This window comes from Oratosquilla oratoria, chromosome 12 (genome assembly GCF_046742065.1).
Source record: "Oratosquilla oratoria isolate Oo_2021 chromosome 12, ASM4674206v1, whole genome shotgun sequence".
In the NCBI taxonomy this organism is placed as follows: Eukaryota; Metazoa; Arthropoda; class Malacostraca; order Stomatopoda; family Squillidae; genus Oratosquilla; species Oratosquilla oratoria.
Genome location: NC_134788.1, coordinates 25,649,378 through 25,662,961, shown reverse-complemented (window position 1 = coordinate 25,662,961; position 13,584 = coordinate 25,649,378). Strand labels below are relative to the sequence as shown.

Below are 13,584 nucleotides of genomic sequence, written 5' to 3'. Positions count from 1 at the left end.
TTTCAGGAGACACTCCCATGAGTTTATTTTTGTAGAAACAGCACCAAAAGCCTATGGGTTAAACTATAAAATAATGATTTCTGACACTCTTGAATGAAAAGTAAATTGCCCAACCAACCCAATTTAATCTGTCACCACCTCTACTTACATGGGGTTCGGTTAGGTTAGACTCACCCACCCCCTTCCTGGCCCCTCCACACACAGGCGAGATAAGCCTATCGAGTTATAGTTATACAGTGAGAACAGCCACTTCAATTAAGCAACAATTAAATTTGTTAAACAATATTTTTATATTGTGCCCCAACGCAATCTTACTCTTATTTCATAATGGCAAGACAAAACTTTTTTGGTGTATTATAATACAGCTCTTGTATAAACAATAAGCATGCTCTCTTTCATTTATATTTCATATATAAACCCTAGGAATGGTGGCTAATTTGAGCACTTTAGTGAGTTTCTGGCTAATATTCTACTCACGTTTGCTACATGTTTTGCTAGCAAACTCTAGTATCCGTCACACAGTGCAGGTTTTCCCCGTGACTGGCGAAAACAATAACAAAGGTTTACGCCAAATATTCACCTGCCACCTTGTAGACGCGTATTCTCTGAAAGTCTGGAGAAAATATGTCAGTTGCATACGAAAGCTACTGAGCCTGAAGAAGCAGAAGAAAAGGTTGTAGCTTCGGTCATGGTTGTCAAGGAGTTGTTATTAAAGTGTGTATGCCAACCTAGTGAAGGAACTTTCAGAAAGCACTTTATTTTTAGAACCACAGACAGACATTCTCTTCGAAGTTGTGGTCCGGTGTCTTTGAGTGCAATGCATTTCCAACTTGGCTATATTTGTAAACGAAACTATGCGGTAGTCAAACGAAAAAAAAAAAATGAGCACAGATTTCATATACTTTAATTTTTAATGGGTATATAGTGTCAATAAAAAACACGTGGTTAAACAACAAAATGCCTATTCCATTCCAGATATATTTTGTATACACCCCATGTACTGTGGTTCATTTGAGCATTGAACTGGATAAACAAACAGGGTTGCCAGATGTAAACTGCCGAAAGTCGCGAGATACAGGACTAAAAGTATAAGCATTGGTTTAAGTCACTGTAACTTTGTTACGGGTTAGCTCGGTTCGAATCCTCGGCTCGCCCACCTTTCAATTTCCAACGAATGCCTCCATCGAGCGATTCTTCAGTTTCGACTGCGATGGCATGGAATTAAGAGTGATTTGTGGCTGAAAAAAGATATTAATTGATCACAGGGAATCATTCAGTGTACAGTGTATATATATATATATATATATATATATATATATATATATATATATACATATATTATATATATATATATATATATATATATATGTGTGTGTGTGTGTGTGTGTGTGTGTGTGTGTGTGTGTGTGTGTGTGTGTGTGTGTGTGTGTGTATTCACTTAGTCTTTGGATCACGTGTTGGACTCGTGATCGACAGCTATTTCCCTCCTGGAAGAGAGCTCAGAGCTCGTAGGTCCGATCTATGGGTAATGCTATGACCTTGCACACACACACACCCCCAACTCCCCGCCCACGAGAGTTGGAGTAACACCCCTCAGCGCTGCGATACTGATATTATTTCAGCCCCGGGCGAGGATCGAACCCGGACCTCCGTAGTGGCAGACCAGAGCTCTAACCACAGCGCCATGGTGTGTGTGTGTGTGTGTGTGTATTCACCTCGGATCTCCTGCAGTCTCTATCGAGACAGCCAGACACCACCCTACGGCAGTGAGCTCAGAGCTCATTATTTGCCGATCTCTGGGTAGGTCTGAGACCACTCACACACCGGGACAGCAAGGTCACAACTCCTTGACTAACGTCCCGTACCTACTCACTGCTAGGTGAACAGGGGTTACACGTGAAAGGAGACAAACCCAACTTATCTCCGCCCGGCCGGGCAATCGAACCCCGGTTCTCTGGCTTGTGAGGCCAGTGCTTTACCAATCCGCCACCGAGCCGTGTGTGTGTGTGTGTGTGTGTATTCACTTGGTCTTTGGATCACGTGTTGGACTCGTGATCGACAGCTATTTCCCTCCTGGAAGAGAGCTCAGAGCTCGTGTGTGTGTGTGTGTGTGTGTGTGTGTGTGTATAATACGTGTATGTATACGTGTATGTATATTATATATATATATATATATATATATATATATATATATATGGGAGTAGCTCGCACTTGATGTTGATTGCATTTCTACTTTCAAGAGTTCATTCAGAACATAAATTGACTGAACAAAAGAATGACATGCTACATATACAGAGACGAATTTCAAATTTACTAAGTTTATCTTCCTTTGATAGAACAGACTTGATGCTCATTTGCTTGTCACTTATTTTCGATACATTTCGTTTGTTTTAACGACTCGCTGTTTTTTTTTTTTTTTAATCCGTTCTGTGAGCTCTCATGTCCGTTCTACAAACATTACAACGTGCCTTATTTCCATCCTCTTTCACTTCCGCTAACCATTTTTCAAACAGGGGATCCTTTAACCAGGCAGACTGAAACGTTTTCGAGTAGTTTGACCACCTCTTCATTTCTAGATATGTGGAGGTTACAACACTATGATCCTCAATCGACCGTCACATAGGCTGACTAATCGAATACGTACATTTCGTACTGAACTTCTGCGGGCCGAGAAGCGAGCAGGACGATCTAGCACGTTGAATACGTTCCTGTTAATTATCATCCTACGTAGCAGTCTCAAATCGGACTAGGGTTGCCTGGTTGGTTTTACCAAGAAAAAAATGCCAACTGTCGCCAAAAATATCTCAAATTATGCCAAAATTACTTCCTGAATGCAGAAATAATCACTACTCTATTAGTCTTCATGAATGCAGAAATAATCACTACTCTATTAGTCTTCATGAATGCAGAAATAATAACTACCAGTCTTCTCATTAGTAGCCCAACTTACTTCAAAAGTAGCCCAAAATGTCGCAAGTCGCAAAACTCAAATTTAAGTCGCGCCGAGCTTTCAAAAGTAGCCCAATTTGCGACTTGTAGCCCAATCTGGCAACCGTGTAAACAAACTTGCCATTGTCCTTCCCAGCGAATTATCCACATTTCCTGGCAGCAGGAGTCAGTACCATGCTACTCACTTTGAACATCACGACTACGTGGAAGAAATATCCCTAAGAATCGCCCGATAGCAATAGCCCTCTTTCATACACAACTATATTTTCATTTTCTGACAGACATCTCATCCCTCCTGCAACTACCGATCCCGCGCGAGTAGAGCGAGTGGTCTTTTCCAGGTAGTCCATAGCTCATTCTTGAAATATCTGACACATAATATACACAGGTCCTTTGTAACTGAGACATCAGTCGACTCATCAGTAAGGGAAAATGAAGTTTGTTGTAGGTCTCTGATTATTGAACCATGAAGATATTATTGTACAACATTAGTGGCCATAGTGGTGTATTTTGTTCTGTGGTGTTTCAGATACAATGAAAAAATAAAATGCATTTTCTCTCACTTGGTTTTATTTTTATTAAATATAAGCGCCGACTTCGCCATGCGCGCTTGGCCCTCGGCGCTGCTCGCTTTACGAGCGGCCAATCAATCGTCTTCGTTGCCGTGACGTCAGCCTTCTCGACCAATCAGTCGTCTTCGTTGCCATGACGCCATCACTCTCTACCACTCAGTTGTCCCCATTGCCGTGACCTCACCACTCTCTCAGGCAATCAGGTTCTCGTAGTGTTACCAAATCACCGGTTAGATAATTTTGCCAAAAACAGACATGTTCATTTTTTATTTATTCATTAATACTGACAGAATTCCTTGGTCATTTTTCTGGTCGAGAAGTTGACATTATACTATCTATGCTTATTACATTACCAAGTCACGATATTCTATTTCATATACTAATTTACAGAAAGTAGGGTCCCTTTCTTAAGTATTTATGTTCTCTCTCAATAACCAAGCTGTAGCACATATGTATACATGAACATTATATTAATGTGTTTCATGTCATGGATACAGATGGGGCCAGATTTACATGCTGCAGGGCCCTGTCAGGTTCGCCTCCCATTAGCATTTAGTAAACTTGCCATATACTAATAATCATGTTTATGCAAATTCACCAACTACTCACTCATTAGGTGTAGTAATGTAGGAAAATCAGGAAACCAAATTTTACAATGCATGTAATAATAAAAGTCCTTTATCAAAGAGAATTTATTTACCCAATGTACTACATCACAATGTGAAAGAGCAGCACTGAGAAAATGAACAAAAAACTAATTGTGTTATGATTTATATCCTCAACTTTGAGCACATTCTAAACTAACCTAATTTAAATTGACTGCAGTAGACAACGCTCAAAATCTTATAGCTTCTTCCTGGCTTTGATTTTTGCAAAATCCTCAATCACTTAACAAATACAAACACTCCTGAGTAGTTTATGTTCAGTACTCAAAAGGGCCACAGAAACCAAACGACTTTGTCCCAATGTGCTATTAAAAATTAACACACACAAAATATCATCCCAGTTTTCAAGAAACATACTGTCAACCACCTCGGAGTTTGTTTAGAGTCACTGTGCTGCTCAGCACTCGGTCACGGTCAGCTGGTTACTAGTTTTTTTTTATCACGATACACACACACAAAAAAAAAAAAAAAAAAAAAACTTATATTATCATAATGGAGTTGGTGCAGGGCCCCTGGGCTGCGGTCCTATTGGCCCTGCCCTAAATCCAGACATGGATACAGATTAATACATTTGATAGGATCAGCATGGCCTGTAAGGAATAGGTTTAGGTATTGTAACAAAACAGTATATAAATTTTGTTTTCTTTATTGTGAAGTTTCACAATATTAATGAATGATGTTACAATTGCCCATCTGTTTGTTTATCTAATTCATTAATTTGTTTTGTACAGATTAAATGGCATTCCATTAGTTCTATAACATATCACATTAAAGCTTAAATCAGTTTTCAACAAATATAAGTTGAGACAATGAACATATTTTATATTTTCTGGCCCTATAATACATCCACTAAAACTACTCCAGCGGTGTATGAAGAACTTCACCACTGCATCATTAAATACATAACAATTTCATACAGTACTGTGTTTAAAGAACTTGATGGAAAACAAAAAAAGCTAAGTATATATATGTGTGTGTGTTTAACTAGTATTTTGCTGTTGTCTCTTTCCACATCCAGTTTTTTCTTAAATTCATGTATAGTTTTAGCACTTACTGTGTGTGTGTGTGTGTGTGTATTGTCTGAAGAGAATGTCATATTCATTTCCACCTCGAATGACATAGGTCCAAGTTTGAATCTAACAATTATATTCCAACATAGCTCCAATCTTTATTGAAAAATGTGCAATGCAATGTGAGGTATCATGTGACTTTTGAAAACATTTTCTGATAAAGCTGCATCGCACAAGTCACACTGGAATGACTTTCCTCCTGTGTTGATCATCATATGCCATCTGATATTGGTCCTTCATGAGAAAGCTGCACTGCACAGGTCATGGTAGAAAGGCTTCCCTCCATGTGTGACACCACATGATATTTCAGAACACCCTTGTGTGAGAGAGAGCGCTACATCACTGGTTACACTGCTGGAGAGGCCTTTCTCCGGTGTGGGGGTCATCATCACGGGACATTTGAGATCATCCTTGATTGAGAAAGTTGCATCACACAGGTCACACTGTAGAAGGCTTCTCTCCAGAGTGGGTAAAGTCATGATGTCTGAGATGAATCTTCTGGAAAGGTGTCTCTTCAGTGTAAGCACATGACATCTGTGACCATTATTTCATGAGAGCTGCATCACACAGATCCCACTGGAATTGCTTCTCTCCAATGGGTCATCATATGCAGTCTGATGAAACTATTTCCCAAGAAAGTTGCATCACATAGGTCACACTGTTAGGGCTTCTTTCCAATGTGTCACCATGGGATCTTTGAGATGACTCATATAGGACATTTACCACCCCACTCCCATGGACAATAACCCCCCCAAAGAAAATTACTCCAGAGGACAACTACTGGGCCCCTTAGGAGTTAACCTGTATGGGTCATCATGTGACGTATGAGATCACGTTTTAGTGAGAATGCTGTACTACACTGGTTACATTGGAAAGGCTTCTCTCCTGTGTGGGTCATTGTGTGACATTTGAGAGTAGATTTCTGTGAGAAAGCTGCATTGCACATGTTACATGGGAAAGGCTTCTCTCCTGTATGGGTCATCATGTGACGTTTAAGACCGGATTTTTGTGAGAAAGCAGAATTGCATAGTTCACACTGGAAAGGCTTCTCTCCTGTATGGGCCATCATATGACGTCTGAGATAAAGTTTTTTTGAGAAAGCAGAATTGCATAGATCACACTGGAAAGGCTTCTCTCCTGTATGGGTCATCATGTGCTGTCTGAGATCACTCTTTCGTGAGAATGCTGCATCACATAGGTCACATTGAAAAGGTTTCTCTCCTGTGTGGGTCATAAAGTGCCTTCTGAGATCACTCTTCTGTACGAATGCTGCATCGCATAGGTCACACTGAAAAGGCTTCTCTCCAGTGTGGGTCATCATGTGCTGTCTGAGATTACTCTTCCGTGAGAGTGCTGCATCACACAGTTCACATTGAGTAGGTTTCTCTCCTGTGTGGCTCATCATGTGATGTTTGAGAGACTGCCCGTGTCTCTGCAATGTATAAGAAATTCATGAAATTTAAAGAAAGGGCTCCCAAAGTCATGTTGCTAATGGCCCTGAAAAAATATGATTATAAGAGTGACATCTAAATCTTTGAGATGTATTTGTTTGATTACATGGACCTAATCATAATATACAGGAAAGGTGCAATACTTGTTGGGTCCTATCTCCTATTCTTCAATTTCTGTCATACCTAGCCTCAAATTCAGGTACAGTGCCAACTTAATTATCCTTGATTTCTAATTGTCATATTTTGATCTGAACCCATATATTACTTGACCTTAGGCTATTTCACCTAATGTATTCCATGTATATATGCATCAATATAAATATAATAAAGTGTAATAATAGGATTATGGATTGTGTACACAAACTAAGGAAAATTTTGGGCCCAGTATTCGACGAACTAGACCAAGAATGGAGAAGGCAGCATAATGAAGAGCTAAGGGAAACATCAGGCCAAATAAATATCATGAATATCATAAAGTCAAGGCGACTGCAGTATGCCGGCCACATTGCAAGAATGGAACAAGAAAGAATACCAAAGAGAGTGATGATGGATGGGATGGTACAAGGAAGACGTTTCCCAGGAAGACCACGCAGAAGATGGATGGACAACGTGAAGGAGGACCTGGAAAGGGCTGGAGCAGATGTCCGGGATTGGATGACGGTGGCACAGGACCGTAGAGTCTGGAGGCATTTGGTGCTAGCGGTGAGGGGTCAGCAAGTGGCCCGACCACCACCGGAGTGAGTGAGTACACAAACCATTTCATAGTTAAGTCCCTTTGTACCTGAATAATGTATGTATCCACACTACTCATCACCAACTACCACTTGACTGCTATTAATACTGATCAATGATTATATTCATTTAATATCTGGTTATATCAATATCATATCTATACATACACATCAGAACTCACAGTTGACTTAAGTGGAAATTGGAATATGTTGGAGGACTGAGAGGCAAACTACTAGAATAAAATAAAGATTTCTTTGAAGGAAATATACAAGAGGACAACAGTAAAAGATAAGATGTCAAGATGAAAAGTGGTAATGAGAAGAGTTCCACAATGATAAGTGCTTGCATCAATAATATTTCTTGTTTACGTCAGTGACATGATGGAACAATATGCTATGCCAACATGAGAACAGTGAAAAACAAGAAGGATGATAGACTATTGCAAAAATGTCCAGACACTATTTTTGAAAGGATCCAATAATGATAAATGAAGTTCATTACCAAGATGCAAAGTACTGGAAATGGGCAATAGTGGCAAAAGACCATCCTCAATCTCTTCAATACAAGTCAAATTTTCACAGGCAGCATCAGCAGCCTGATGTACGATGATTCGATGATGCATCACAATAGTCACATTATGAAATATAAAGTTACAGCTGTATTACTCATTCTCTTTCGCTCTGAATACTAATAACCACACAAAATATGATCAAGTCAGTTCACAGAATATGGAGCCACTCAGCTACTACAAAATCAATATAATCAAGACGCCAATGCCAGACACAATTGTGTCTCATGACATTTGCATAGGTGTCATCTTATGGAAGGGGTTAAACTATTCCTCTAGAAGTGGACCCATTACAAAAACAAAAGAGAAGAATGATTTGGGAGTCTTGATACAAGACAACCTATCACTAGACAGACACATCAACAGGATTGTGGGAGAATGCACTATTGCAGAAGATTAAAGTGGCACACCACCCCATCCATGTACACATTGAACAGCCATGGCAACATGACATCTCTCGTCAAGTCTCACCTTTACCTCAAACCAATCACTCTCTCCATTTCTAATTCTAACATAGGGTCTCCTACTTTTGTAAAAATTTGACTGCTCTTAACAGCTTTCCTCCTACCCCAATATATCTGTAAAACTTTCCATAGTACATTCCTGACCCTGTCATAAGCATTTTCCAAATCCATAAAGATCCAAAAATCACCCTTACCCTTTACTAAATCTTTCTCACATTTCTGTCTTAACACAAAAATCTGATCCACGCAACCCCTACTTTACCAATTACTCCTGGTTTCTCTCATAAACATCTCAATCAAAACTCTCCCATAAGCCTTCCCAACTACACTCAACAAACTGATCCCTCTCAAACTACTACACTCTCATTTATCCCCTTTTCCCCTGTACAGTGGAACTACTGAATACAGGCACTCCTCCAGCACTCTTTTAGATATTAAACAACCTCACCAACCAGTCCACCATCACTGAACCTCCCTCATTTAGACACCTCACATGACACCCATCTAACCCAGGTATGTATTACAAGTGAACATATACAGTTGGGAATATAAAGTGGAAACTCCAAAAATGGCAAACTAACTGGTCATTATGATGGTGTTTGCCTTCACCTGTTCATACCGTTTCACTACAATGTAATGAAACACAGCTGCCAGTTCAACTCTACCAGTCACAATTGCTGGCAACATTATACACCAATAAGCCCTTTTGTCCAATAAGGGTGGGTGGCAGAGTCAAAGCATATCTTTCACCCATCCCACAGCTTTTTGTCTTGCATTTGCCTAGTTTTGGCTTCAAACTCCATACTTTTTCCCAATTTCTAGCAGTAACTTTTAATTACCTGCCACAACAGTCCAAGCACATATGGAAAAGGTGGTGGCTTTGATAGCAGCCATGCATCTCCTGGTATAGGCTCCTTTTAAGGACAGACGTCCCCCAAATCTGGCTCGACAAAGAAACTGAAAAAAAGTATTGCTAAAAAAGAGACAGGCATATAAGAAATATAAGCGCTTGGGTGCATCTAATAACTATGAAAGTTATTTATCAATACAGAGAGTTTTACTAAAGACAATAAAAAAGAAAAGAAAATGACAATACGAAATGAACATTGCTGATAAATCCAAAAAGAATCCCAAAGAATTCTATAGCTACATTAGAGATAAAAAGGTTGTTAGAAATCACATTGGTCCACTATTATCTGCTGACGGTCAACTTGAATATTCAAATGAAGGGATGAGTAATATTTCAAACAATCATTTTAGCTCGGTATTCGTAAACGAAACACCTCAAAGTGGGCTCCAAACTGAAACCTGTGAAAAGTCCAGGGTAAACTTACTCACTACGGTAAATATAACAAAAGAAAAAATTAAAAGGTGTATAGATAAACTCAAAGTTAATAAAACACCAGGGCCTGATGGTTGGCATCCAAGAATCTTAAAGGAAATGAAAAATGAGATTGTTGTTCCATTAGAAATCATCTTCAAGAAATCCATCATATACGGAGATGTCCCAAGAGAATGGAAGCTAGCTAACGTTACTCCCATATTCAAAAAAGGTGACAAAAAGAAATCAAACAACTATAGGCCTATAAGTTGACTTTAATCGTAGGAAAAATAATGGAAACTATCATCAAAGATGCTATCGAACATCATTTAGAAAGTAACCGTTTGATAAATGATAGCCAGCATGGTTTCAGACAGAAACCTTCTTGCGTGACTAACTTACTCGAATTCTACAACACAGTTATCTCGAATCATGACAAAAGAAACAATATACATTTAATATATCTAGACTTTGCAAAAGCTTTTGATACCGTCCCCCACGAAAGACTACTTACTAAATTAGCTTCACACGGAATAAGTGTAGCCTATTAAGTTGGACTAGTAATTGGTTGAATGATCGAAAACAGATAGTTGTTTTAAATGGAAAAACTTCTGGATGGAAATTCATTAACAAAAGTGGATAGTGAAAAAGATCTTGGCATAATTATCAGTAACAATCTCAAATCAACCAAGCAGTGTATTTCAGCCTCTGAGAAAGCAAATAAGATTCTAGGACTGATTGCGCGATCTTTTGATTTCAAAAGTTCATCACTCATTAACAAGCTATATATATATATCGTTAGTTTGTCCACATTTGGAATATGCTGTTTCCGTATGGTCACCGAATCTCATTAAAGACATTGACAGACTGGAAAAAGTACAACGGCAAGCCACAAAACTGATTCCAAATATTAAAAATAAATCATACAAAAATTGACTAAAACATATGAGTCTGTTTTCCCTAAAAAAGCATGGACTCAGAGGTGACTTGATACAGGTCTTTAAAATTCTAAAGGGAATTGACAACATCAAAAGTGACAAAATTTTCACATTGAATGAGAATCAGACAAGAAACAATGGTCTCAAACTGTCCGGAAATAGATTCAATTTGGAAGTAGGTAGAAACAACTTCCCCAACCATGTAGTAAATGAATGGAATAAACTTCCTGCACAGGTAGTGCAATGTAGTTCAGTGCGAAGCTTTAAGAATCATTTAGATAAACACCTAAGCAAGATGCTGCAATGATTATAATTAATTTTATATTTGTTTTTGTTTTGTCATCATTTGTCCGTTTGATTTTCATTTATTGTTAGTTACATGTCAATTTATTATTATATACTATTTCCCTGTTTGTTTATTATGTAACTATACCTATGCATTTATTTATGTATCTTATTTGTTATTTACATTATTATATTTCTATTTATTAATTTATTATTAACATGATTTTTTTTGCGTCTGACCTAGATATGGACCAAAAGGTCTCCTGTCAGCATGCTCCGCCTTTGTAATCCCCTCCCTTCTTCACTGTAAAGTATCTGGAGGTCCACAACATGTCCTCTTATCGAGGATGTCAGATATAAGGTTTCAAAGAGTGATTCATGTGAATTTGATATGGATTGCTACTGCTAAACTCTTGTTTTTTTAATTTTCAGGGGACACTCCCACTAGTTAATTTTGGTAGAAATAGCACCAAAAGCCTATGGATTAAACTATAAGATAATGATTTCTGACACCCTTGAATGAAAAGTAAATTACCCTACCAACCCAATTTAATCTGTCACCACCTCTACTTACATGGGGTTGGGTTAGGTTAGACTCACCCACCCCCTTCCTGCCCCCTCCATCAACCACTACCAAAACATACAGGCGAGATAAGCTTATCGAGTTATAGTTATACAGTGAGAACAGCCACTTCAATTGAGCTATAATCAAATTTGTCAAACAAAATTGTGCCCCAAGGCAATCTTACTCTTAAATCATAATGGCAAGACAAAACTTTTTTGGTATTATGATATAGCTATTGCATAAACAATATGCATGCTCACGTTCATTTATATTTCATATATAACCCCAGGAATGGTGGCTAATTTGAACACTCTAGTGAGCTTCTGGCTAATATTCTACTCACTTTTGCTACCTGTTTTGCAAGCAAACTCTAGTATCCGTCACACAGGGTATGTTTTTCCCGTGACTGGCGAAAACAATAACAAAGTTTCACGCCAAATATTCACCTGCCACCTTGTAGACGCGTACCGTTCTCTGAAAGACTGGGTAAAAGTATTTCAGCTGCTAATACACATACGAAAGCTACGGAAACTGAAGAAGCAGAAGAAAAGGTTGTAGCTTCGGGCATGGTCGGTAGGACGTAGTTATTAAAGTGTGTATGCCATCCTAGTGAGGGAACTTTAAAAAATTGCTTTATTTTTAGAACCACAGGCAGACATTCTCTTCGAAGTTTTAGTCGGATATCTTTGGATACAATGCATTTTCAACTTGGCTATGATTGTAAACGAAACTTACTGCGGTAGTAAAAAAAAAAATAGCACAAATTCCATATATATATATATATATATATATATATATATATATATATATATATATATATATATATATATATATATATGTATATATATACATATATATATACATACATATATATATATTTATATATATATATATATATACATATATATATGTATATATATATATATATATATATATGTATATGTTGGTACATATATGTATATATATATATATATTTAATGAGTATACAGCGTCAATAAAAAGACATGTTCCATTCTACTCGTATCTTGTATAAACCCCACGGATGGTGGTTCATTTGAGCATTGAACTGGGTAAACAAACTTGCTATTGTCCTTCCCAGCGAATTATCCACATTTCCTGGCAGCAGGAGTCAGTACCATGCGACTCACTTTGGATACCAAATATCAAAGCAAGTGTAAAAACAAGTGCCAAGGTAGCGACAAATGTCTAGTGTGCCGCCGTCTTCAGTGTTTCCCAACAAGTTATCCACTTTTGCCAGCAGCAAGAGTCAGTAGCATGCTACTTACTCTGGATTCCAAAAATCAAAGTGAGTAGCATGCTAACGAGAAATGCCTAATATGCTAACTAATTTTCGACCATACTGCGAGATACAAAGACGGGACATACGAGCACAGCTCCCCTTCTGATAAGATACAACTAGATAATTAACCTACACGTGTGGGAGCAACGGTGGAGCATCAAGACCAGCGCGTGGAAATGCAAAGCTGTATTCTTCCGCTGCAAGAACGCCAACAGAACAATCGCGAACATTTGTCTTAAAAGAGCATACCTGTGTGCTGAGTAGCACACTGGGTAGTGGCCTTACCTTGACCCCACACTTCCGCGGACAAGGAGCGAGAGCCAAAGTTGTGTTGGGTAGGCTAAAGCGCCTCAAAACCGCAACACTGTCCACCAAACGTCGATTGTAACTAACCCTAGTCAGACCTATTCTCTAACAGTCCTCGGGATTGAGTCATCTTACATGTTCCACTAACAACTACGACCATCACAAGGTTCAGGATGCCGCAGTCGTGTTCATCACGGGGTCGCAAACGAGCGACTTCAAAGCCGCTGAGTCCCTGCACCGCTATGCCAACATCTGTCCGCTCAACCAAAACAACCTTCACATTAGACACCTAGACAGACTGCACGCCAAACACAAACACCTGATCCGACACATCACACCTAGACCACACCGTACAGACTACTTGTCAGCTGCGCCTCTCCCTCGGCGTTGTACATGAA

General features: G+C 38.8%; 1 protein-coding gene across 2 annotated transcripts; it reads right to left on the bottom strand.

Moving 5' to 3' along the window:
- Positions 1-4,876: 4,876 nt before the first annotated feature.
- On the bottom strand, positions 4,877-12,067 carry LOC143030609 (uncharacterized). 2 transcript variants are annotated; one of them, XM_076193774.1, is made up of 2 exons: positions 11,924-12,067; positions 4,877-6,688 (listed from the first exon to the last, which is right to left on the bottom strand). In XM_076193774.1, exon 2 carries the CDS (start codon positions 6,659-6,661, stop codon positions 6,053-6,055), a length of 609 nt encoding a protein of 202 aa, XP_076049889.1. In that variant the 5' UTR covers positions 6,662-6,688; positions 11,924-12,067; the 3' UTR covers positions 4,877-6,052. The 2 variants fall into 2 exon arrangements, with proteins under 2 accessions (XP_076049889.1, XP_076049890.1); XM_076193775.1 differs by having other exon boundaries at positions 11,933-12,007.
- Between the last annotated feature and the right edge of the window lie 1,517 nt (positions 12,068-13,584).

What these genes read in the sequence shown, in the direction of transcription:
- LOC143030609 (XM_076193774.1), bottom strand. Translation starts at nt 6,661, where the DNA reads ATGATGAGCCACACAGGAGAGAAACCTACTCAATGTGAACTGTGTGAT.